Below are 26,865 nucleotides of genomic sequence, written 5' to 3' on the forward strand. Positions count from 1 at the left end.
CTCACTTCTGCATGAGAGTGAAATGAAAACACTCAACAAGTCTGTTCTGTTGCACAAGAGAAATTTCTGGAAGCCATTTTTCTTCTCAGACAAGTTCTGGGTATCAGCCTTCATAGATTTAATTGGAATACTAAGTGTTCTATAAAAGAGCAATATCAAAAGCATGCACACACACACACAAAAAAAAGAGTATAGGGATTCTACATTTGGCAAAATGAAAGTGTTCTGCAAGTATTAATGAGAATAGTTACAAAGCATCCTTCTTGGGGTATGCATCGTATTCTTCTGCTGTGATTCTCCTTCCAGAAATGTTTCCCATTGTCATACCTCTGAAGAATTTTCCATTATCTCCATTATTTCCAGAGAATTCAGTTATGGATGGGTAGTTATTTTTGAACACATGAATTTTAACCAGTTTTTGTCATTAAGATATAAAAATTGATCAGATATTTGAGTGTTTTAGTGTTTAGCTGCTTAAATGAACAGTTCTGCTTTTAAGTCATCTGTAATTAGTTTTTATCTTCTTACTTTTTTGAGAATTTGAAAAATAGCTTTGGTTTAGTTTTGATTTCCTTTTTAATAAAAATGGCGCATGTCACCTCAGAGTATATATCAGAAATTGTTTCCTAATGCAGACTTTACTAAAAAATGGACATACCTGAAGATTTTGTAAGTTCTAATATGCCCTTTTAAATATAGTAAACACGTCATTTTTAATGTTCTGCAATATAACTGCCTGCAGTCCCAGGAAGGACTCTTTAAGCGATTAAAAGCTGGTTATGTCTTGCATCGTTGTGGATTTTTTTCTTTCAAGAGATTCTGTCACTGAAATTTCACTTAATGACCGAAGCTTGACTTTCTGATATGCAAGCTCTAAGGTGGAAGCAGGAATGAATTTATTAATTAAAAGAAAAAATAGTACAATTTTTGTTTGTTAGTGTCTACGTTATGAATATAATGCACATATAATTTAGTATGCTTTGTTTCCAGAGGCATGCTAGTAATAAGGGTAATATACATCTGCAGTTCCATGAAATGGTGGAAGCATTCTTGCTCTTGTGTTTAATAAACAATTTCTACAATTTAAATACCATTCAAAAGCAGGGAAAGTTAATTGTTTGTTGCACCCCCATTATAAGTTGTCTGTACTTTTTCCCCTCATTTTAAAGCTTATTTTTGTTTGCACTGTTTTTCCATGTCAAGTTGTTTAGTTTAGTTAAAGATGTGTAATATTATTGGCAAATTCTTAATTCATATGTATTTCATTTTATAATTAATGTTTTAATATTTGGCTTGACTTCTTAGTAGGGCTATAAGATGTTTTTTTTCTCTCCTACAGCAAACTGTAGAATAGATCTACAGAACACAAGGGAGTTATTCTTTGATTTCAGTGAATTCAAACTGTTTGCATGTAGTTTTCAGATTTGATATATTATCTCCTTTTGATTTCCAAAAGATCGATTCTCTTAACAAAGACAAAACCAAAGCATTGTATTTATTTTAAGGAGGTCCCATTTCTTGTTTAATTAGTTTAATGGATTTTTAGACTTCAGTCAAGTCAAGCGGTAGCAATCAAATGAATCTTTGCTGCTGACATTAATTTACAGGAGTCAACAGGACAAAACTTCACGACATGATAGCTGATCTGGGCGATGATGAGATACCCCACATCCCTTCAGGAGTCATTAATCAATCTAGGTCACCCTCTTCTAGAATGACTGATCATGAAGGTGCAAGAGCAGAGGAAGGTACAAAAAATTCAGCTACTTATTGTATTTCAGGAGATTTCTTTCAGAAAGCACACACTGTAATTTACTGTCCCCTTGATAATGCAGTTGCCCATTGCCACATTATTTTATTTGCAATTCTTTCCAAATGGTTTTATGAGAATGTGGCTTCAGTTTCTGTGGCTTATCGTAACTCACCATTATTTCATAAGTATTTTTAAGCAACTTCATGTACAGCAGTGTTTTGAAAATATTCACTGTTTAAATCCCTGCTTGCAGACCCTTCTTGTTAGCAAAACCTTTTACAAATAGGGTGTTGTAGAGAGGAAAAAAAGGTAAGTATTGACATTTGATACACAGGTTGCATTTTAAAATGAAATTTAAAAGTGGTTTTGTAAGTTATGACACAAATTAGTCTTTCTCAACTTTAATGTTCTCTTTTCAAAAATTTTCTCAGTCTGTATACACAAGTGTACAAAGACGCTATTTCTTTATGAAGTATTGATTTCAATTTCAGGATTATCTTAGACGATGGAGGTTAGTGGCAAACTATTATCTAAATAGTCCAAAATCTTGTATTTAGCTGTAAGTTTTCTGTTTTGAGGGAGTGATTTTGAGATTAGAATACCATTATGTAAATTCTGTGCTCCAGTTGCAACACATTCAAAATATTTAGGTGAATTCAGATTTGGCTCCTTTATGGTGATCTCAGACTCAAAAGCCCTGGCATAACGTCAGCTATACTGGAAGTGGAAAGAATCTGTGTTATTACTGATCCCGATAATATGTAGGTTCCCCTATTCTTCCTTCACCCCGTCCCACAAATGCCTGTTGCCAGGCAAGCAGAAAAACAGAAATTTTGCAGGGAGACTTTTTGTTGCCCTTCCAAACTGTTATTTTACAAAAGTGTTTGTCTTCCCTCCTTTTACTGCCTTCCTTTTCATCTTTGACTAGATGATGAACCAGTATCAAATTTACCTTTGGAGTGCAATTGAAAAACCTACTGGTGATGCACTTGCTGAAACTTGCAGACATATATTTAGGTTGTATTAAGGCATAGTGTTTTAGGTTGCCTTTTAGCCTTGTGAAGGTATTAAGGGCACGTGAAACTACAGGTACAGTTCCCTCAGTCTATCTCGGGCTGTTTTTCTTAGGACATAAGAGGTATGCAGACATTCATTGTTAAGGACAGGTCATATAGCTGTTTTCTGTGTTAGAGACGTTAAATTTAAAATACCATTGGACAAAACAATCTTCATGAAGAAATCAATGCTAAATTTGGACTGACTTTTATTGCCTGGTTCCTGTAGCACAAACACTCTGCTGCACTTCAGATAAAGACTGTTGACTATTTTCAAATAAATGATGCCTTCAGGATTATATTCTCATGGTATTTAATGTGTTCATATGCTTTCAGGTTATCAGTGCTGTTTCGGCTTTATTCGTTGAGTAGCAGTATGAATATAGTATCTGCTAATTGTGGTTCCTGTATAACTTAAAAAAAATATTAGAATGTACATTTTTATGTTTGATCAGAAATCCTACTCTGAATACTATGTGCCTTTTTGAGTTTTTGTCTGTACTGTACAGTGGACAGCTGCAAGCAAACAAGCATTGCCTTTGAATTGCTTCTAGGTCTGTCTTTTGTTAACAAGGCCAAACACTTCAGTATCATAAAATACATTTTTTGCTCAGTTATTTATTCTGCTGTGTTTTAAAAGCTAAGGTTTTTGCTGACAATTTTTTTCTTGGTGGGACACGCTAGCCTATGCTGATGAATGTTACCAAGCCATAATGTTCTTGTGGCTGTATGTAAAATTTGTGCTGCACTCTGAAGTGTTACATTTCTGAGATGGTGGTTAATAATTTTGTTTCATCTAGAGAACAAAGTGTCACTAAGCTCACTTTCTTTTTTTTTTTTTTTTTTTTTTTTTTTTTTTTCCCCTTGATGGAGGAGGGTGTTCTGGGAGTGCAGTAAGCCATGGTTCTAATTGGCTGGGAATTAAACTTCTAAAGGTGCAGGGTTTGGTTTGCTGTGGGTTTGGGTTTTTGTTGGATTGATTTGGGTTTTTTTTTCCCCACAAATACCTGCTTTAGTATGATGAAAAAATCGTTATGCTATAGTCACACTTTGTTTTGGCCATAAGAAATTGAGGTTTCCATTTCATCATGTTGCATGACTTTCAGAAACATAATCAACTGCAGCATGATTCTCTATCCAGTGTATTGTACAGAGAATTACTATTTTCATGGGTTGTTTTTCTTTTTTAGTATCTGTAGTTGGGGGGTATCAGTCTGTAGATCAACAAAAAGATGCTGGGCCATGTCATCTAGACTGTGCTTTTGCTGAGAAAGGTTGGACCAGATGATTCTTGAGGTCCCTTCCAACCTGGTGTTCTATGATTCTGTGAAAAAATAGCAGTAACAGCTAATTCCTGAGACATTAACTGCATTTGGTGTACCATGCATTAACTTTCTGGAAAACAAGATTAAGAAGTCCATATTGTATAGTAGATGACAGCAGCATACATAATCATATGTAACTAATTAGAGATTAAAGCAGTTCCAGTCTGTACAAATACTATTGCTTGATTTTGACTTAATGATGTATATCAAGATCTTGAGGGTAGGAAGTACTGATTAGGATTGGCCAAGCAAATATTTAATAATTGCATTTTTTTTCACCTACAAAGAAACTTATACTATCACATATATTTTTATTTTATATTTATAGATTGCAAACTCAGTTAAACATACAGAAGGCTATAAAGGTAATACTGTAGTGTGTGTTAGGAAAATACTTGGATTTTTAAAAAATATTAAAAGTATTCAATAATTTATTTATAATTCACATATATTGATGCGTTGTTTTTGATACGCAGAATTTTGGGTCTTTATTTTTAATAGCTACACAATGAAAGATGCATTACGTTATAACTTCTCCGCCTTTTTATAAAAACGGCTTGCAACCATTTTTTAAACTTCTTTAAATAGTTTGTGTTTTAAAATCGTGAAATGTGCAAATAAATTAAAATAACAATTATACTACATGTTATACATACATATTGGCACTTTTAATACTGAGAAATATAATATACAGACTCTTAATGTGGTAGTGTTTTCCTGTGGTGGTTGTTCATTTTGTGCTTTCATGTGAAAGTTCATCTGTTAAGGACTAATTATATTAATTTCACAAAGAATTAGTATGACAAGTTCAGGAGCTAAAACCTTGGAGGCCTGTCCTAAAGATCAAATAGGAGCCTTGTTCCACAAGTGATCAGCAGCTCTGGTCTTACAAAGAGTTGGGAGGTTTGACTTGTAAATGAATTCTTGTATTTCAGAAGCTGGGACCCTGTCAAGACAGTAGAAGGTAGCAAGTTTTTGGAAACTCCAGATAAAAATATTGGAGTCTTACTGTGGGAGTCAGAAAGAAGGGGGGGGGGGCACACAAACCCAAACCACAAAACCAATCAAACAATGATAAAAACGGGCAACGGTAGAAAATTCTAAAACTCCCCTTTGTTTCTTTTTTACCCCCTTTTTTTTTTCTGTTTGTTTTTTTTTTCCCCAGTTCACCCAGAGGATGTTTGTGATGTTATTTTATTTCTTGCTTCATATAAAGTATTATTTGTATCTCCTTTATACTCAGCTGAGACACTTTCAGTAAGAAATCCTTAGAAATTTTCATCTAATAATCATGGATGACTTGATACAGTCTCCTGGCCCCCCGGAAAATCCCAAACCCCAAGAAGAAATAACTAGGTGTTTTCTAAGAATATGGCTTTTTCTGAAATACGAGTGGTTTTGGAATAGACTGTCAGATTGAGAGTTTTAGTAAAATATTAATGGAAATGAAGTAACATTCATACAAGGGCATGGTAAGCTATTTTGAACTGTTAAATTAATGTAGCATTCTGACGGGTCAAGACCTTTGTGTGGATTATGAATGTTTTAAAAAGAGGTGGTTGTGCATGGTAATAATACTGTTTGCTCTTTTTACATAAATGTAGGAACAGCAGTCTTTATTCTTACATATGTGATTTTTTTTTTTTTTTTTTTGAGATTCAGTTGCATGCTAATAAGGTTACATTTTTTAATGGTACAGTAGTTCTTCAGCATTAGAACTGCTTTAATTCTTGAAGTGATTTTTTTGATCTAACTGGGCTGACTCCTCTTTGCATAGCCATAGCAGTGATTTCATACAACTGTAACTTTACATGTGGTCTTGTTTACTTTTCTTCATCTGGAGTGGAACATAACAGGGTTGCCACTCAGACAGTGGTGATACAAAATAGTAAAGATGCATGTTCAAAACAGGAATGTGTTAATTATTAGTCCTCTTGTTTGGAACTATTTTTGTAAGACAAAACTTAGGATATAGATGTTTTTCAGATCCAGAACTTTTGTTTTCTCTGAGTTTCAAGGTTTTTCGCAGAGGATTAGAAACAAGGGTTGGCATTAAAGTGAGACCATAACTCTCTCTGCCAAATCAGTGAAATCCGAGTGTTAATTAAGCAAGTTAAATCATACTTGACATCTTTATAAATCAAATATTATTTTGCAAATGTTTGCAATTAGGTAAAGTTTACACTTAGCAAAAGTTTAAGTACTCTACTTCTAACAAGTGACCTAATTTTTGCATAGAAAGGAATACTGACAAGTAAAAGCAGCTTCTAAAACTAGAGTACTACAATTTTTAAGCCTTGATTCCTATTCCTTACTGGTATTTGTGGATAGAAGGACATATACAAAATTGTTGGAGTGTAAAGAATATGGGTGCATATTTGAAAGTTTATTATTCATATGTGAATTCTGAATGAACATTGATTTGGGGAAGGCACAGCTAGATAAGATATACCAGTTGAGTGTATTCTAAATTAGAATCCAGAATCACGTTGAGAAAGTAAGAGAGGGAATTCATGAACAACAGATGTTTTCATTTTTTAATCATCTGAAAATTTCTAAGTAGAGGAGTTGTTTTACAGGAGGCCTTTAGCCTGAGAGATAAAAAATACTTACACATGCAAGTAGATATATTTGCCTAGTACAAAGCAGACACTTACTTGCAGGTAGTATGTATGGTGTAGTGAATGAAATATTTAGCTGAGAATTTGGACACCGGGGATGTACATTTGATATTGCAGTGTAAAGTGATGTCAGTTAAGTCACTTGTCGAAAATTAAAATCAAATGACAAAGCATGATACAAGAATTGTGTATTTAAAATATGTGTGTGTGTTTGCACATGTGTGCATCTTCATGCTCTCTTTCTTTAGTTGGGGCAATATGTAACACATACAAGTTTCTGCTTTGCTTTTAAGTGATGAATTAATGCACTTTTCATCAGTTTGACTAACTGCACTGAGACTTAAAGAAACTGTTTTGTTCTTTGTAGCTGAGCCAATAACGTTTCCACCTGGAGGAGGCAAGTCATTTATTATGGGTTCTGATGATGTGTTGTTAAGTGTACTGGGCCTTGGAGACCTTGCAGACTTGACAGTAACAAATGATGCAGACTATAGTTATGATGTAAGTGCAATTTTATTTTAAAATTCTTTATACAGTTTAATAATAGTTGGGTCCCCTCTCCCCCCCCCACCCTGAACATAACAGATGCAAAGAACAGGGGTTTCTTTAGCAAAAACTGTTACTTGGGAGGAATGACACCTTGCGAATGGGCTAAGTAATTCGGGTAATCAAAATTAAGCGAGATGACTTGTTTGTTTTTTACTTAACATGACATCTTAAAATTAATTTGCTTGAACAAAAATGGCTAATTGTACACTGACATGGAGTATTGAGATGGCATGGTATAAAGCACAAATATTGATATTATTTCTTTGCTGTACCCTTTGTGTTTATGTAGTGTTAACAGTATAGACTATATATACTAGCATACTTCAGATATAAGCTTTTAGGGTGCATTTTTATTACAATCAAGAGTGTTGTGGCATTCCTTTGACCATATTCATTAACCCAGGAGTGTTTATGTGAATATTTTATTGGCTAGTAACATTTGACGGCTGGTTAGGGAAATGTTCAGGTAGGTCTTATATATTGTATTATATTTAAAATGTCTTGTGTTTTTAGGTTGTGATTGGGCCATTATTATTATTATTATTATTACCACCATCAGTGGTGTTGTTGGTAAGATACCTCTATAACTTGAAAAATCATAGAAATATATGGAGCGTATCTGAAAAGCGCATGGTGGCTTCTGACACCTTCAAGTGTCAGAAAAGGGAAACTTGAAGTATCAAATAACACAGCTAGAAAGTGTTGGTTTAATTTTTATTTAAGAAGGGACTCTGTCCTGTTGTGGATCTGAAGAGAGTGAAATTCAGATGCTGTTAGTTCTCCATCACAGTGTTCCTTCAGGCTAAACATTCCTTGATAGTTCTTAATTTCTGAAGTTGTTTCCACATAACTGTGGAGCTGCAGTGCAGTAAGATCATGTCTTACGTTGTACCTGTAATACAGTACTTGCAGGACGTGTTAATCTCATGCCCCTGTGAGTTTAGCTGAAGTCAGCTCCTTTTCCAGTAAATCTCCAGATAAGCAGATAATATTAGGCTAAGTTTAATGTTTAAATAAAAAAACCCAAAACACTTGAATATTCCTACTTCTTGCATTTTGCTCCCAATAGGTCCATGCTCTTCACATAGCTTGTGTTAGCCATTACAGTGCATAAATAAAGACACAGCAGGATTCCACTATCTTTCATGTATGAATAGGGTATTTTGGAAAGGAGAGGGTATGTGGACAGGATGGAGATTAAGTTTTAAATCTTATGAATGATATCTGGAAATTTTTCTATATGTAGATGATATAGAGTACAAGTTGTCCCTAAGACTAGTCAATTTGTAATATAATACAGTCAGTGCAAGTAGTGTCTTTTTTGATATCTTGTTCCTTATATTTTTCTCAGTGTATGTAGTTGTTTGTATGCTAAGGGAGTAATGCTGTTACCAAATCAAATGCTCCTATTTGTATATTCTTGGATTCCATAGCTGCACAGGATGGTGGTTGTTTTCCTGTTGTAGGATGGGCTGCAAAATGGAAAGTCCTCATTTAGCAGAGCATCTAAATTTGGAAATCTTCAATCAACAGAACATTATCAAGAAAAAAATAACATTAAAACATTTAAAGACACTGACAGCAGTTGCTGATTATTACTTTTCTGTTGACTGCAGGGGAAGGAAGAACTTCCTTCCCTGGTGAGGTTTTTGGGGTTTTTTAGGGATTATTTTAAGGGTTTGGTTTTTGGGATGTTTTTTCCTGTGATTAGCTTAGGTGTAGTTTCTTTCACTCTGATTTGATGGTGATTTATAAGGCAGAAGAGATAGGTTGCTTGTTTGTGTTCCCATACAGACAAAATGAAGGCAAAAAGGGATTTTTATTAGGTTAGATTGAGCAAGTGTTATGAAGCACTGTTTTCAAGTGTTCTCTAATCTGTTTAGCAATTTCTTGTGTTGTATAGTTTGTATTTTTTTCATCTTGCTCTAAATTTAAGGATTTTATGGTTAAGCTTTTTTAGGACATGTTTGGTGTCTCCTGGTCTAGACAGAGTTTTTGTTTGGGTGGTGGTCAGTGGATTTGGGCAGGGGAACTTGTTTGATAAACTTGCTATTCTAAGCATCTGCTCTGTGGCTGTTCACTGGCAGGGGACTAGGATCAAGGATTCAGCTGATCCCTCATGGTCCTGTATAGTAAAGTCCACCAAAGTTTAGGGAAAAAGGGAGAAGGACCTAGTGAAGCAGTGTGGTTCCATAGTCAGTATTTTTGCATTTACAGTAGAACATTGACTAAATGGGGCAGTGTGTCCATCTTTTGTTTTGAGATGTCACACTTCAGAATACTGACATACAGTGTCATATTTTACTACTGTCCCGTTATGCTTCTGGACGATCTTGTATCTCACATTTATTCTCTCTAATGAGCAAATCTCTTTTCCAAGTCCAAGGCTCTTTTTCTGAGGTGGTGTTTGGGGTTTTTTGTTTGTTTGTTAGTTTTGTTGGGTTTTGGGTGGGGTTTTTTGTATTTTTTGTTGTTATTGGTTTGGTTTGGTTTTTTCATATACTACTGGTTAGCTTTTTCTCTTAGAGGTTGCAAGGATCTCTTTTACAGGTGTGTTGGTTAGTCTCTTCCAGTATTTTTTTTACTTACAGTAAGGATGTCAAGATTCATTGGAAACATGGATGGGGGAAAATAAAGAAGAGAAAATCAGCTTAGATATAACTAGATTTCTAGGAAGCTGTACATGGAATCTTCTGAAAGAACAAAGATGTTCAAGTCTGTTTAAAAAATACAACCTTTAAAGCTGTACTTGAATGTACCTTGTTTTTTGTAACTTCCGTAAATTCTGCACATTGCATTTTAGCAGATTCCTCTGAACTGCTGAGAATGAAATTACCGTTGCAACAACCATTTTAACAAAAAAGATTTAATGAATTCTCTTCCTATTTTTGAAAACTAAGTCCAGTATGTAATTGGTTCCTGGTTTTCTTGAATGACTTAATCACAGCTGTAATAGAAATCAGTGTGGTGTGAATGCATGTCGCACCCAAAGAACCAAGGTCTTCTGTCTAATCTGGGATATAACAGCATGCTGAAATAAGCCATTGCTGTTTCAGATGTTTGACTTTAACTTTTCTAAGCCCCAGATCATCATAAGTGAATGAGGCAACATGAGTTAGGCAGGAGGATGAATACGTAATGATGATTAAAACTATTGAGGGACTCTGCTAGAAAAATACCTTTGTTTTGGTTTTGGGTTTTTTTGTTTGTTTCCTCCTCTCACCCACTTTAGATTCAGGGAGGTGAAGAAGTACACAGTTCGGGCTGAAATATGTCAATTTTAATGCAGAACTCCAGAATTCCACTCTGTTCCCTGAAATTAAGATTATTCTTTTCATGAAGCTTATATATAACATGTAGGGTAGTGCTAAGTAAATTATAAAACTATTGCAGTATTCAGTATCCTCTAAAGTAGGAAGATTGGAAACAAAAAGTTTTGTTATGGTATCTATTGTTGTAGAGTAAAAATAAAAATAACAGGTTACAATGCTATATATAATAAGTTTCAGTTACTTGATCTCAATTTGGCATAGCTTGCCCTTAGGCCAGAAATTTACATTAATATAAGGGAAAAGCAAATGTCTGCGTATCTGTAACTCAGAGCAGTAAATTTCATTGTCTGAGCCTTTCTATTTATTTTGATTGGATAGAATCAAATTTGGTTTGAATGAGTAGTGGTAATTCAGTCCAGGATATAGATTTCCAGTCCTGACAAAGTACTAATATTTTATTATCTATGGGAGATTTTAATCTCTTAATAGTGTTGCTGAAAATATACTGAGAGAATCTGCCCCACAGCTGAGAAACATGCTTTAACAATTACACAGTGAATAGCTAGTCTGTAAGGCAGAGGATAGGGTTAGTTTCCATTCATTCTTAGTTTGCTCTTTTAGGTCATCTAATTAAAGTCCTTTCTGTAAACTCCCTTTATAGTTACTTGAGGGGAAAAGTACCTGCACATGTATTTCTCCTTATGATGGAATCTTAGGGCAAATGGGATATAGTCTTCTAAGGATCTGCTCTTTGCATAATATAAATTGTAATTCAAAGCTCTAAATCAGTCTCTTGCAGTCGTTAGAATTTGAGGTTTTCTGGTAACTCTTCTGAGTTACTTACAATTAATATTAAGCAGCTCTAACTTCCGTGTTTTAGCCTAGTAGTCTATAGGTTAAGAGTATGAATTGGGTGTTCATAACATATAAATGAAAAGTTTGTGTATATTGCTTCACATATTAACTAAGTTCACGTCACATATTAACTATGTTATTGTCTCATTAATATATTTAAAACTCATTAAAGACTTTAAAAATATTTATATGTAATGTTATATTTAAAATCTTTACAAGTGTGTATTGAAATCTTGATTATCTATTTCTGTGTACATACCTTCACATGTAGAAGTATTTAAGAATGATATGTTTCCTGTCATTCTCAGTCAAGTTACTTATATGAGGAAGATCACTCACTAGGCACCTGAAGCTCATTTTTATTATGTTTAAGTGATAAATAAGCTTTTGACAGTTGTAATATCTTCCTTGGGTGCAGACAACTTAAGCAATGAAACCTTTGTCTTCCTTCAAGAAAGAAGAATTAAAGTATTATTGCACAGAAGGATTAAAACCAGCTTTTGAAAACTCAAGGCTTTTTGTCTGTATATTCAGCATTAATACTCCATTCCATACCTTGCATGCTGGAGAGGGAGTTACAGATCAGTAGATAAATGCAGACTTAAGATTGAACATATACTACCCGAATCAAAAATAGTGTGTCATCTTAAAATACAGGGATATGCATATTATGCATATTTTTAAACCCAAGGTAAAATTAATCCTTCTCCTTTTTTTAAGCTGCCGGCTAATAAAGATGCCTTTAGGAAGACATGGAACCCTAAGTATACGCTACGCAGTCATTTTGATGGAGTTCGGGCATTAGCTTTTCATCCTGTAGAGCCTGTGCTGGTTACAGCCTCTGAGGACCATACTCTAAAACTTTGGAATTTGCAGAAAACGGTTCCTGCCAAAAAGCAAGTATATGGGTTTCTATAAAACATTGATTGTGTTTGAAATACCTTTGAAATTGATTAAACTCTTAACTGTTCTCACAGTTTTTCAGTAGAGATTTCATGTAATGTAGTAACTATTCCTGTCTCTTTCAGGAGTGCCTCTTTAGATGTAGAACCCATCTACACGTTTAGGGCCCACATGTAAGTGTTTGACGTAATTAATGCTTGATAAATATATTGTCAATGTCTCACAGATTTATAAGACACTTAATAGTAAAAGCCAGAAATATATTCTATTTTTGCATCATACAGACAAGGTCCATCGTACTTCGTAAAAACAGGTAACTTCTGAGTCCCTGTCATGAATTGCAAAGTCCATGATAACATAACAGGAAGTAGCAAATGTGGTTAAGTTGCAGTGGAAAGGAGGGAAGATAATGAAATCACAGGCAGTGAGTGACACCTGTGTCTTGGACTGTGGATTTTATATGTAGTATGTGAAGAAATTAATAAGCTAGAATTTATTAGTCTTACCTAGTATCTTTAGATACAGGACTGAGAAATCAGAAGTTAAAAGTACAGATGGCAATTATCAGGACAAAAAAAAACAAAACAACAACCCCACCCAAAAAAAAACAATCCCAAACAAAAAAAAAAAAACCCAAATGTGGATTCAATGAGTGAAAAATCAGGAGATCACACAAGTGGCTAGGAGGGCTCTGAATTCTTTTTAGGGGCTTGAACAAGAGTAAGGGAAAATTTCATTTCCAGTATAGGCCAAAGTAGTAGAGAGGGCATGAGTATTAGTTTATACATATGCCTTTTGGGGGTGGGGACCCTTTGAAATCAGTGAGATAATGATTGTAATCAAAAAGTTGATTAATACCTGAGTAAAGTTTTGAGTTCTCCTTCCTTCCAATAAGAAGGCAAGGCAAAAATGTGCAGTCTGTAGCCAGTCACAGTAGTTTGAATGTACTTTGCTTATATAACTGAAGATACAGTTAGCAGGTAAGCTTCACAAGAGCTCTTTGTTAAGTGTGGAAGTGGATAGCACTTCTTTTGCTGGCCTCAAAAAAAAAATGAGTAGCTTGTACTGTACATACTGTCATCACCCTCCTCCTTCCCTTAAGCCACTTGATAGATCGTAATGTCTTTAGGCTTATTAGCTAAAGCATAAAAGATTCGTGCCTAATTTGGCCTCATGTTTAAATACAAGTATTCTTTCAAGTGATTAAAGTGTTCTTTGAGGGTCAAAGAACAATTATCTCTTTCTCTATCTGAATTTTGGCTATTATGTGGGCTTTTGTTAATATCAGAAAGTAAGGTTTGGGGAAGTCTTGGTACAAAGCTGATCCCCACCCGGACTTCCAATGAGACTGGTAGCAAAGTAATTTTAGTATCTTTCCCCTCAGGCGGGCTTTGATCAACATTCCCTTTCAGCCCACTATTTTTCTTCACTTTGTCAAGTATGTAGGTGGATTCAAGCATACTCTCCGTTTCCACCACCTTCAAATATGTCATTTTAGTTTGCTCATCTGCACGTAAAACAACTGGTGAACATCTTATGTCCTGAGCATGGCCTGTCAGAGCAGCCAGGCATCTAATTTTGGTGACGTGGTTTTACAATACAGTTAAACCTACCTTAGTAGTGAGGCCAAAGGAGTGGACTTGCTTCTTTCTTTGGGCCACAGCTTGTACTTGTCTGATACCACAGCAAGCAGGTTGAAGAAGTTAAAACCAGTAAAAGTCTAATCTTGGCCCAAAAGTACTCTTCCTAGGATAATTTTTTCTGAACCATTTACTGGGGCATAGGTTACTCTCATTTCCTAAAATAGGATGAGAAAGTAGTTAGCGGTGAGGGAGTAAGAGCTACAGCCACCTTTGTCACCAGAGCTGGCTATTAGGTTGGCATAGATGCACTGTAAAAATTTGCCATTTGTAGGTGTAGTTGCTTCTGAGAAATAAGGTGGTGGTCTTTGAATTGCTTGAATTCAGATAGTTTTAGTTAATATGTTCATATTTTAATAGAGGTTGGTATCACTTGTTGAGCGGAATTGTTTCTTCAGAGTTCGAAATTTTTTAAGCACTTGATCCAATCCCATTGTTTTTTGGAAGCAGATAGCGAGATTTTCACTTCTGTCCTGTAGGCAGTACCAGTGAACTACTTTTTCTCTGTCTCCCAATAGTGGACCTGTATTGTCATTGGCAATTAGTTCCAATGGAGAACAGTGTTTCAGTGGCGGTATTGATGCAACCATCCAGTGGTGGAACATGCCTAGCCCCAACGTGGATCCATATGATACCTATGGTAAGTATTTTTAAAAGATAAACACCTTTGACCACTGTCTTCAACATTTTGTGGACTGTAACTGCTATTTGTCAACTAGATTGTGTGTTTCAACTTTGTGTATGGTAAAGTGTCTGTTTATTCCACTTGGCGCTAGTGATTTACTTTGTATAGAACTGTAAGAGGAAGACTGACAATTTCTGATGTTTAAACAGGAAATAAAAGATTAATCATAGCTCTTATTTTTTTTAAGAAACTAGTTTGAACCAGAATTCCAAATTTTTGAATTATTATTTCTTTGAAAGGAATTTCTCAGAAAACTACGATGAGTATGCTCAAATTCAGTGCCCCATGTTTCTGACAGGCAACTGTTCCCATAGCCAGTGTCTCAAAAATGAGTTGATAACTGTTTGGAGAACTTTGCATCACTATCCTGCCATTTGTGGTGATAAGCATTTTGTGCATAATGAAATTCTAAGGGTGCAGTTTCATGGTTCACTGAAGACTGAATGGGGCAGTCAGCTTCCTCTCTCCCTTGTGTCATTGTTACAAGTGAGCTAATGCAACACTCAGGCTGCATAATCTGTGGCAGTGAGATGGGAAGCAGTGCTGTCTTGCACCGATTTTGGAAGGCCACTATTCTCAGTCCCTTAAAACCAATATGTAAGCTCAGATTGTGCCTCTCTGCTAAAAAAATTATTCATTGTAGTCTAATCACTAAAAATGGCCTGATGAGTTCATGCAGGTAAGATAGTAGGTATCAGTTTCATGGACTTCAGACAGAACTGTCTCTACTCAAGTGACAGGGTTGGTTTTTTAAGAGAGAGCTCTAATTAGTAGCAGTTGGGATTTTTCTTTTGGAGTGTTTTTTATTTGTTTTTGCCTCTAGAGTTTGTGTTTGTTTGTGGGTGTTTTTGGTTGGTTGGTTATGTTGTATTGGTTTGGTTTTTGGTTATACAAAATGACCTCCTGTGTAATATTCTAGCTGTTATTTAAATAGGAGGGCCGGGGTGGGGGGGGGTTATGGCAGTTTAATGTGGGATTTAGCTTTTATTGAGATATAAAAAGTACTTACTTAATATTTCTTCACTAAAAAGGTTTAATTTCTGAGCTTTTGTGTTGGTTTTTTTTTTTTTTATGTTTTTCCAGAGCCAAACGTTCTAGCTGGCACATTAATTGCTCACACAGATGCAGTCTGGGGTCTTGCTTACAGCGGTGTAAAGAATCACTTACTATCTTGTTCAGCAGATGGCACTATTAGATTATGGAACCCACCAGAAAAAATGCCCTGTATTTGCACTTACAATGGAGAGAAAGGTAAGGTTTTGCAGTGATTTTTGAGACTGTAATGAGGCAGCTGATGGTGCATCTGGGCTCATTATCTCCATTTAGCCTAACCAGGGAACAGGACTAAAAGAAAAATCTTTTAATAAAATAATGCTTATGTTGTAGCATTTCTTCAAAGAAGGGAATGAATTTCTTTAAAGTACGAGTATAAAACAAACTGCATATTTAAACTGTCAAGAATTTCAGAAGGGTTTTAGTCTTTCTAAAGTAATTTTTTTCTCTTTCTAGAGCATGGAATACCTACATCAGTTGACTTTATAGGTTGTGAACCTGCTCACATGGTGGCATCTTTTAACACTGGCAACACAGTCATCTATGATTTAGAAACATCCCAGTCAGTAGTAATGCTTTCATCACAAATAGAATCTGGTATGTAAAACTCTTCTGTATTAAATGTCTATCTTGAATAAGGTACATTTATGAAAGTTGTATTATATGGTGAAGTAAATTAAAATATTTCATTCCTCTACTGCATCATGCAGTTTTGAAGTTGGTTACATGCTTAGAACAGACACAGTGGAAGATTGTGGATTAGCAGGATTTGAAAGTGGTCATGGCAAAAATAACGGATTTTGTTCTCAGCTGGATTTCTCAAGATTCAGTTGTCTGAATTGCATTAAAACACAGTTTTCATTATATAGCTTTGACATGGAGGATATTAAGATAAGTAAACAATTAAGCAGAATATTAGTTCAGTATCAAATTCTGCACAGGTCGTGATTATACACTTTCTCCTGTGGAACTTTTAATATTAGAAATTCTGTTGCCACAAATAAGGAGCTACGAAGATGTAGCTTTATAAGAATTGTGTGTATCTGATGAAGCTGTGGACAGAGGAGCCTTCTTAGCTTAAACCTGTGAAAGTACTGCAGAAGGAAAACCTCCAGTTTCTGGTCATTCCTTACTATGAAATGAAATCTAAAAGAATAATGCAAGGGGAGAATTAGCTTCTCCCCTCTGAATAATCTAGTTTACTTAGTTGATTATACTTGGAAGTAGGTAGGTTACATAAGGGCTTCAACACAGGTAATAAACCTGTGTAAAAGAGATATTCTAGGTAATTTGCACAAAAACTAGCATCAACATCACAAATAAGAAAAATGCCTTTTTGAGTTCAGAGTGAGAATCACAGAATCATAGAATAGTTAGGGTTGGAAAGGACCTTAAGATCACCCAAGTTCCAACCCCCCTGCCATGGGCAGGGACACCTCACACTAAACTATATCACCCAAGGCCTCATCCAACCTGGCCTTGAACACAGCCAGGGATGGGAGAATTCAGAACTTCCCATTCCAGTGCTTCACCACCCTCACAGTAAAGAACTTCCTCCTTATATTCAATCTAAACTTCCCCTGTTTAAGTTTGAACCCATTACCCCTTGTCCTATCACTACAGTCCCTAATGAAGAGTCCCTCCACAGCATTCTTACAGGCCCCTTTCAGATACTGGAAGGCTGCTATGAGGTCTCTGAAGAGCCCAAACAGAAAATTAAGGGAACAAGCCTTAAAACACTGGCATATCAAGATAAAGTGTTTCTGAAAGTGTATTCTAAAAACTTGTAAAGAGAGTCTAAACCATTCATTGTTTCTTTCTGTACCTTGAAATAAGATATAAGTATATCTGACAGTATCATAAGTTAGGTTGACTTCAGATATCTAAATTCTATCTCTTCTTTTTTCCCAAGCTAAATCTTTTTAATCTGAAGGTATGAGGTGTGTGCTAAACACATCCTAGATGCCAGAGTTTGTTTCCACTTGACTAGTGGAAACAAACCCTGCAGTACTTGCTTGGTTTGTTTGCTATGTCTCTCAACAATCTTTCATGTATAAACCATTTGTACAGCTTTAACCTTACACTACATTGGATGGAGACTAAGTAGCTTAGCTTCTTGTCAAGCAAGAAGCTATTATTTATTTCTTAGGAAATTCATTGATGCTCTTCCTAAAATATTATTTGTGTCATATTACTTCATATAGTAAACTAAAGTGTAATGCTGAAATGTTCTCATTTTAAATTAACCCTTACTTTAAGGCAGGTGAATATTTCTTATTTTATTTTCAGGTGTACAATCAAATAATCATGTTAACAAGGTAGTAAGTCATCCCACACTTCCTGTAACTATTACAGCACATGAAGATAGACACATCAAATTTTTTGACAACAAAACGGGTAAGGATGAAGAGACCCTAACTTGTATGTATGAATATGTTTAAATCTGTATTGGACACGGGGGGGGGGGGGGGGAAGCAATTTGCACAAAACTTCCTAGTGATGCAGTTTTACACAAAAGAGAACTTTTGGTATTTCTAAGATTAAACCTCTTCTGTACCTTCTCTGGAGAGTGTTCTGCGCAAGTATCACATGGAGTTGCCTTAGTTTTATTTTCTTTTCTGTTTTTTCACTGCTAGCTTCTGTGCTAGCAATATCAAAGATAGATGAACCTTTAGTATGGCTCAGTAAGTCTCTTTTTACAAAGTGTTGACAATGTGTTGACTAACAACACTTTGTCCTACTGGGGCAGCTATTAAGTTATTTAAGGGTCTAAAAATTGCAGTTCTCACACAGCCATTTTAGGATTGGTCTTCAATGTCATTGCTATCGGTAAAGATGCTAGATGGATAAAAAGTGTGCTTATAATGGGAATGTGTTGAGAGTTCCATGTCATTTACTCATATGCTTACACAGGAGTCTGCAGTTGAAACTTAAATTTCTAACAGGATTGTATCATTCAGATATTATTCAAATCTAAATAAGCTTGTTATTTAGATTTATTTAGATTTGAGTTATTTAGATTAAAAGCTGAAAGTGTAGCTTTTAATGGCAGTGTTATTTTAAAAAGAAACAGTACTTCACAGGAAATTCACTTGTTTGTTTTGCTTTTAGGTAAAATGATCCATTCTATGGTTGCTCACTTGGATGCTGTCACAAGTCTAGCTGTAGATCCTAATGGAATCTATTTAATGTCTGGAAGTAAGGTTTTTTTCATATTCTGTATGCTCTGTAAATTTTGCGTTTATGATTCACTCAAGTGTCTGACAAATCTGTCTTTTTTTTTTCTTTTTTTCCTAAACAGGCCATGATTGTTCCATTAGGTTATGGAATTTGGACAGCAAGACATGTGTGCAGGAAATAACAGCTCATAGGAAAAAGCTGGATGAATCAATTTATGATGTAGCATTTCATCCATCAAAAGCATATATTGCCAGTGCAGGAGCTGATGCCCTTGCCAAAGTATTTGTGTGACATAGCAGAACAAACCTGTATCATAACAGCAGGTCTGTTTGGACAAAAAAGAGGGAATGCATCACTGCCATCAATGATAAGGTTACCAATAAGACACTACATCTGATCTGCCTGAGTGAAGGCTTTTATGTGGGGCAGGTGTAAGTTGGTGAAAAGTCACCACATCTTGAACAATGTCAGGCTCATTCATTTAACTGTAATTACTGTATTTGGGGGGGTGGGAAGAAATAAAAAAAGAAAACCAGTATTTGTAGCCTTGACTGGATATGAACTGAGCGTATGTCTGTTCTTTAGGTGTCTTTAAGCAAACGTGGAGTCTGATCTTACAAAAGACTTTTATTTTGGACTCTGTGTGCTGCCTTAGGGTTAGGAATGTGGTGCTCTTGTGGGGGGAAGTGAGCTCCAAGAGTAGCTTTCTTTTCATCTCTTAGTAATCTTCTGTTTATCAGTTGAATGCCACAGATTCCCCTTTTAAACTTTTATTTTGCTTTAAAGAAAAGGAAATTTAACTTAAAATATTTTAGCATTAGTTGCACAAAATGTTTGGATAAAATTCTAGTTTTTATAAGTCTTTTTATATATTTAGCCTGTCACAACAGTGCTCAAGATTGTATTGATAATGTTTTTCTGCATTATAGAACCCTAAACACAGAGATCTCACTGACCCGCTGCCGTGTAACCACACTCTTCCCTTCTTTTGCCTAATACAGCTCAGCTAAGTCCTTGCATAAGGATGCTAATTCATCATCATCGCATAACTGTCTTCATAAATAAAGGACTGTAAAATGTGTTCAAATGAAACACAGAGGGGTTAACCCCCCTGAATGAACTCTTTAAAAAAAAAATTAATCTTGGCATCCTATCACTATGTGATATTTTGTACATCTTACTGTATTTACGAGTTTATTTATCAAGGATTACCCATCTTGCTAATGGCCTATTGTTATTTATTTCACTTTTTGTTGGTCTTTATATCCTTTTATGTAGTGTGTTAAAGGGCCCTGTATATCTATTATGGCACTCTTTGAACAGTCTAAAATAGATGAGAAAATGGGACGTTTGATAATTCTAAAGTTGCAAACCAGGATTTTTTTTTTTCTTCTGGTTAAGTACCTGGAGTGGAGTTGATTCCAGAAACCAACCTTGTTTCAGAACTTTTGGAGTGAAACTTATTTTTATTTGCGTTTCAAATAGAATACAGAAGTAGTTGATTCAAGATTCATAAATCTGCTGTGTTTTGACTAGTTATTCCCTGCTTTTATTTTATTTTCAGATGTGCTTCAGTTTATGGTGTAACTAAAGATTTTGTTTGTGTAATGCATGATTAATACAATAAAGTATTTTTTCTAGTCTTCCACAAAACTTTTCTGATCAGTTTGCAAGTTTTGATGAGTTTTGTAAGGTTTCTGTTTTACAAACTATGAATCAGCAAATTTTTAAGATTGTACCACATAGCGAAAGTACAGCTGTTGAAAAATAATGTATATAAAATGCATATAATAAATATTAAATGGTGTACCTGTATGTTACTGTTGGCTACATTATTTTGTGTTACACAGTTTGAAAGTGTCATTCTACCAATTACTAAATTAGGTCTAAATTTTAGAAAAATGACCATTTGTTTATTATGCTTAGAAGCTTCTTTGCTTTTGGAAAATTGTACTAGTTGTCTGGATGTCAACCAACTGTTCAGTTTCAAGCAGCAGTACCCACATATAAGAACATGTTTCCACGGTATTTCTTAAAATTTTTGCAAGAACAAATTGAAAATTGCTGGTGTGTTCTTATAGTCTTTATAAATGATAATTGCACTGTTTTTCACTATCTCTATAGATGAAGTGATTCTCAAGTGATTTAGGAGCCAGAAGGATACTCTGTTTTTTATTTCAAACTGTTACTGAATCATTGTGTTGAATTGAAAAGAAAAACAAAAATTTTTTTTCAAATGCATAAAGTTTGCCCATATGTCAAATATTATCTATTAACCTTTGTCCATTTCTTTACAAGTACTCCAGTGAAGATGATGCACAAATATCTAAGCTGCAGGTCAACATTTAGCTACTCCATGATGAGTCACTTTCCTGGAAGTATATCAGCAGAAACAGAATACCACAATATGGATCTTAGATTTCCATGTAAAAGTAGTATGTTTAGGTATAAATTAACTTAAGCTAGAACATGTTCCTATAAGTGGTTGTAACTGCATTGTTCCGTGTAAGTTTCCACTTTTGCAGTGAAAATGTATCTCATGCCATCTCATGTCAAGCAAATTAGATTTAAAAAAAAAAAAAAAGGTGCTTATGGTAGGCAGAATACTGCAGTTCTATTCTGAAATTAATTTTGGTTGAGTAATAATGTTACGTTGTTTTGAAATGTTACAGTAAATTATAATTGTATAGAAATCGGAGAATTTTGTCCTTTACCATGAAGATTAAGATGAGGCCTTTCAATAACTGCTTGTAGGACACTAAGACTTTACTTTTGAAAGTAACATTCAGCTGATTTGCACTTTTTGTTCCTTCCAGTCAGCATTCAACTAATCAACAGTCAAGAGTATTTGAATTTTATTGGAAATAATTTCATAATCGCCTTTTCTGAAGCCAAACATTGTTTCTGGCAGCTTTTCCAGACTGCTGCATTTTAATGCTTAAATGAAATGTGGTTGTTTAATAAACATTGCCATGCATAACATTTACTTTTTTTTTCTGAATTGTATTAAAATTGAAATGGTAAAACCAAAAATATTTGCTTATTTTCCTTTTGAAATTGAAATCTTCACAGTCATCTTAGTTCACTAATGCGTAGTGGGTCAGATGCTGTAGTGAGGCTTCATTCATTGACCTTTAACAACACTCTCCAATACAGTCTTAGTTTGCTTATTGTGAGGTGTAACATGCTAAAACCGTAATTAGGTTTTTGGTTTTTTGAACAGAAGAACTGTAGCACTGATGATGGGTGGGGGAAATGATAATGCTGAAATAAATGTTTTAATTTAGGAAAAACACTTCAACTTAGGCAAGGACCGTTTTACTTGTCTTTTGTAAGACCCAAAGGACTTGTACTCAGAACCTGAACGGAAAGAAATCTGAATGTGTTTAAGAATACATTTAGCACTTAGGGTATGATTCATGTTAACGGATTGACTCCCCATCTTGTGTTTTATTGTGGGAACTTAAAAAGCAGATGTGTTGGTGTCTGCAGTCCAGCATCTTGTCTACATAAAATTAAACACATCTGAAAAAGGGTGTAACATGCCCTGATCAAGAACCTTCTGTAATTTAGAAATTCAAGGGAAGAATTTATTTGCCAGGAGCTTATTGGTAGATTTTCCTAATGGAAAAGCTGTGGGCTTGATGATACCTTATCAGAGGCTGTCCATTTCTCCTATTTGGTATTGATTGTTTTAAAACTGATGCCATTTTCTGTCCTGCCATACTGTTATTAGGTGCTTCTCTAGCATTTCCCATTGCAAATCAGTGGAAAACTGCTTGATCACACAGTGCTGACTGCTGTTTCTTCTAGCTACCATATCATAGAAAAGGCGTCTCAAAAAATGCATCCCAGTTGAACAACTGCTATTTCTGCAGGGATGCTGAAGACGGGTAAGGTGGTCTGCATAAATCCTGCTGGGAAAAACAAGCATACTTTTTTTTTTTTTCCTTTTAGTTGTGTTTGGTTTCACTACATGTGTATTTATGTTCTTTTTTTTAAAAAAAAAAAAAAAGGAAGACTCCAGAATTACTGTTAAATGCTGCATCTGAAGTCAGCAAGAATGAAGGTTTAAGTTCCATATTTAATACTTGCTCTGTTGGTAAGTGGAGAATACACATCTGAGTCCTATGCAAACTAAACAGCTTATATTAATATTTATTAAAAAATAAGCTAGAAAACATTATAAATGTTACAAAAATACATTGTTTTATTTTCTAATTTTAGCATAGAATCAAATTTGAACTGACTCCCATGTTGTTTTCCACTATCTTTTTAGTTCTCCCTCTCACCTGGATATCTTAATGACACACACCCCCCCGTAACAGAAGTCAACTAGACTTCCTGATAGCACTTCTATAGTAACAAAATACTCTTAGTTTTGAATATTTAGAGAGTTTAAGGATGTTAATTTAGCTCCAGTGAGATCCCTAGTAATGAAGAGGAGGCAGTGTGAGGTAGCCAAGGTCATAAGGTTCCCATTCTTTACAAATGTCCTTAATCCTTTGAAATGTGATAGTGTTATCTCTGTTTTAAAGACTGATTTACTGTGTGGCTTGTAGAATTGTTCATGTCTGTCATAGAAGATAAGGGTGAGATTCATAATCTCTTAAAGTGAAATGCTCCATTCTACTTCAGAGAGTACTGGACAGCTTAGATAAATATTATTCTAATATTTATTAGAATAAATATTTCACTTGGTGATTGGTGATCAAGGGGTGTTTGCTTTGGGATGTCTTTGACTTGGATCTGAGATCCTTTACCCTGAAGGGAGAATACCAACATAAAACAGTGATTTGCAGCTCTATCCTCAGGTTCCCTTCTGACAAAAACGGGATTGGCTATGCAACTAGGATGTTAAGCAGTTTTCAATGTAACTTGAACAGGAGCTTTTTTTAGAAGAACATTTTTTATAATGTTACAAAGATTTTTAATTCTATTCAGTCTTAAGCATTCAATTAGTGCTAGCTCACTTGCTAGCTTCCTTCTCCCATCTCTCCGCTTCCAGCTTTTCTTGAAAGCTCCAGTGGCTTTGGGAAACCTGTAGGAGGAAAGAGTAGCTTGTACAAACATCTTACTGTGATTTATGTGTGGGCTACAGGAATGTGTCTGAACTCCTGGTCGAGAGGATGAATATGATCTGGGTGTGCATAGATAGGTGTGTGGCCCCCTGCTGTGGTTGGCTCATCAGGTGAGGCCAGCTGTGGGGCCAGCTGGCAAAGGCAGTAATGGCTGCCGCTGGGCTGGGGACAGTGAGGCTGCAGGACTTCAGCGTCCTGTGAGCAGCCAGAGTAGGAGATTCCCTCCCTGCCTGCAGATGTGTTGGTGGAGGGCAGGGAGCTGGAGAGCTGCTCACTGTTGGTCACATTCTCCTCAGATGTTCCCTGCCTTGTCTCTCTGTCTGCAGCTTGACTTGGTGTGACTGTTGGGAACTGCTGCTTCTCCTCTGGCTGCTGGTGTGGGGGGATCCTGATGAGGCTGGGGGCTGGGCCTGGGGGGCAACCGATGGCATTCTGGGCACTCCCAGCTTGAGAGCTGCCAGATTTTTTTAGCCTGTAAACAGTGGCTGGCCAAGGGGCTGTGTTTTTCCCTCATGAAAAGGGTATGGTCGAGCGGGCTATATGCTGTAAAGGACTTTGCGGTGACCAGCCTGCTTAGCTTGTTTAAGCCGATTTTTTTTTTCCACATCATTTCAGTGTCTTTCCAGTTGCTCTTTTGTATCTCGAAATGGGTGGATTTCTTGCAGCTGAGTTGGTTTTTAACTAATGGGGGGGGGGGGGGTTGTTCTTTCCAAAGGGGTAACTTTTCTGAGGAAAAAGCTCGTTTGATTAGGGGCATCTTGCATTTAAGCTTTTGTCAGACTTACAGTTCAATGGGAGTCAGTTGCTCCTGCTTCATGCAGAAGTAACGTATGCCTTCCCTGAAATTTCAGTAATGGCTGGGAGGAAAAAACCAAAACCCTTCAGTTTTCTTGGGAAAACATGCTGTGTGCAGGAGGCAGGGAAGCACGGTGGAGGATGCAGGGCCATGGCTGCTGCCTCATGCCTAGGCAGGCTGCCCCGGCTCAGCTGGTGAGGAGCACAGCAGCTGGCAGCTGTGAAGGCTGGTGGTAGGAGCTCAGAAGCAGGAGCTCCTGCAGGGTCTTGCAGACACTGCATGCAGTGGTGGTAAACTGAAGTCTGTGTCACGGCTCCATTTTACACGCCTGGTGCTTCTGGTGGCCTGGTCAGTAGCCAGAGGTTTCCCCTGCATTGTGTTATGTAGAAATGCTATTGCGTCTTAGTGACAGCTTTAAAATGCTTTTTAATGCCACTTCATTACTACCGTAGTTGTTCACAAAAAGGGAACTGTATTTTAGCTTCCTTAATTAGTGCTTTGACTATTTTTTACCTCTGATAACCCAGGTAGCTGATTCTGCTAGTCTGTAAGTGTAGTTTCCTTTTAAGATGGTTTTGCTAACAGCTGCCATACAGAAGAATTTCTAGGAGGCTGAGAATATGTTCTTGAGTTTGAGTGATCTGATACCTGGCAGTTTCCATGGTGCGTATGCAATACATTCTGTCAGAAACTTTTTTTTGCACATATTTGGACTTACAGAGGCAACGGATCGTGGTCGATGTCTCTTAATTGTGTTAGTCTAGTCTCTGTTTATATTTGAGCAAATCAGACCACTGGGGAGTAAAGGCATTGATGTATTTGCTTTCAGCATGCTGTGCCAGACAGTTCTGTTCTGTTTCTAAACTAGCTCCTGCTCCTCACCATAATTAGTTCAACAGCACAAAGCTGTGTACCACACCTCCTTTAGTATATTTAGATGAGAGAAAGCTCTTGTCTCCTTATCTTCCTTTTTTAAACAAGTACTATGTTATTAACATCCCATGGGTAAGTGTGAGAGAATTCCAGAAATTATGTAATTATGAATTTGGTTTTGACTTTTTAAAAGACTATTTCAGTGTTATAGCTTGCTTGATTTGAAACTTAAACATTTTAAAGTAGTGTTAAGTTAGTAATTTTTGTTTTCCTAGCTATATAATTCAAATTATTAGTTTTCCTAGCTATATAATTCAAATTATTTTCCCATATCTTGCCAGTCTTTTTCTCAGTGTTTTGACTTCTTGTTGTCTCTAACTTGTATTCATTGGCAGAGAATTGTTTATCATATTTGTAATCTGATCGCGTGTACCAGGGCAGAAAAATAGTTCTTATCCCTTTGCTTACATTCTACTATTCTCTGGTTACTGTTAAGTAGTAAAGGCCGTATCTGACCTCAGCAAAGGTTGGAAAAGTTTAGTTAGCATTTGCTAGGAAAAACAGTGATGAAGGATTCTCATGGCAGTGTCTTAGGACCTGGTCCAGTAGGAAGTTCAGCTGTAGGTTCAGTTATACCCTGAGGCTAAGGGTATATTCAAACTGACCTGGCTTCCAGGAGAGTGCCCTCAGAGTGAGGTTAGGCTTCTCAGCGGCCAGGAAGCAATGCTACCTGCTCCATCTGGCTGCAGTAAACTGCCTGGCCAAAGCAGTGCTCTTTCCCTTCATTATCATGGAATGGCTGGAGTTCAGCTGCCCTTGCTAGTGTTTACATGACTGCTCCAATTGTGGAAAGTAAGCAGAAGGACACAGTATTCATTTGTATGTAGACACAGATGAACGTAAATAAATTTTACAGTAATGAAACAATGAATGCCATTCAGGTAATGAAAATGGCTTATTATCAAGGATACTTCACTAGCCAAACTTGATTGTTTGAAAGGAAAGGAAATTTTGATCCTGATGTGATTAAAGTAGGCAGTTGCTTCAAAGCAGAGATTAAGACCTTGGATTTAATCATAGACAGCAAATTTTCAGGACCTGTTCTTCCTTCAGCAGAAGCCAGAGGCAAAATTCCTGTTGAAGCCAAAGAGGACAAAAGAATGTGAGCTCCAGTTGATAGACATATATAACTGGAAAGTTGCTCATACTTAAACTGTTCAATGG

The 26,865-nt window shown here is 36.0% G+C and overlaps 1 protein-coding gene across 6 annotated transcripts in view; it reads left to right on the plus strand.

Annotated features, from left to right (window-relative positions):
- Positions 1-20,706, plus strand: part of STRN3 (striatin 3) — a 63,097-nt gene extending 42,391 nt beyond the window's left edge. For 4 of the 6 annotated variants that reach the window (XM_057428662.1, XM_057428661.1, XM_057428663.1 and 1 more), the window contains 10 exons: positions 1,608-1,748; positions 7,122-7,255; positions 12,151-12,326; positions 12,459-12,506; positions 14,492-14,613; positions 15,742-15,909; positions 16,168-16,308; positions 18,001-18,108; positions 18,823-18,909; positions 19,013-20,706. In XM_057428662.1, coding sequence (XP_057284645.1) covers positions 1,608-1,748; positions 7,122-7,255; positions 12,151-12,326; positions 12,459-12,506; positions 14,492-14,613; positions 15,742-15,909; positions 16,168-16,308; positions 18,001-18,108; positions 18,823-18,909; positions 19,013-19,182 — 1,295 coding nt within the window. In that variant the 3' untranslated portion in view covers positions 19,183-20,706. The remainder of the gene's footprint in view (positions 1-1,607; positions 1,749-7,121; positions 7,256-12,150; positions 12,327-12,458; positions 12,507-14,491; positions 14,614-15,741; positions 15,910-16,167; positions 16,309-18,000; positions 18,109-18,822; positions 18,910-19,012) is intronic. The other 2 variants (XM_057428664.1, XM_057428665.1) reach the window with 1 other exon arrangement.
- The last annotated feature ends 6,159 nt before the right edge of the window (positions 20,707-26,865 follow it).

The sequence above is a fragment of the Pezoporus wallicus genome, unplaced genomic scaffold (assembly GCF_028554395.1).
Source record: "Pezoporus wallicus isolate ANWC-B61680 ecotype Strahan unplaced genomic scaffold, APGP_CSIRO_Pwel_v1 contig_3486, whole genome shotgun sequence".
Classification (NCBI taxonomy): Eukaryota; Metazoa; Chordata; class Aves; order Psittaciformes; family Psittacidae; genus Pezoporus; species Pezoporus wallicus.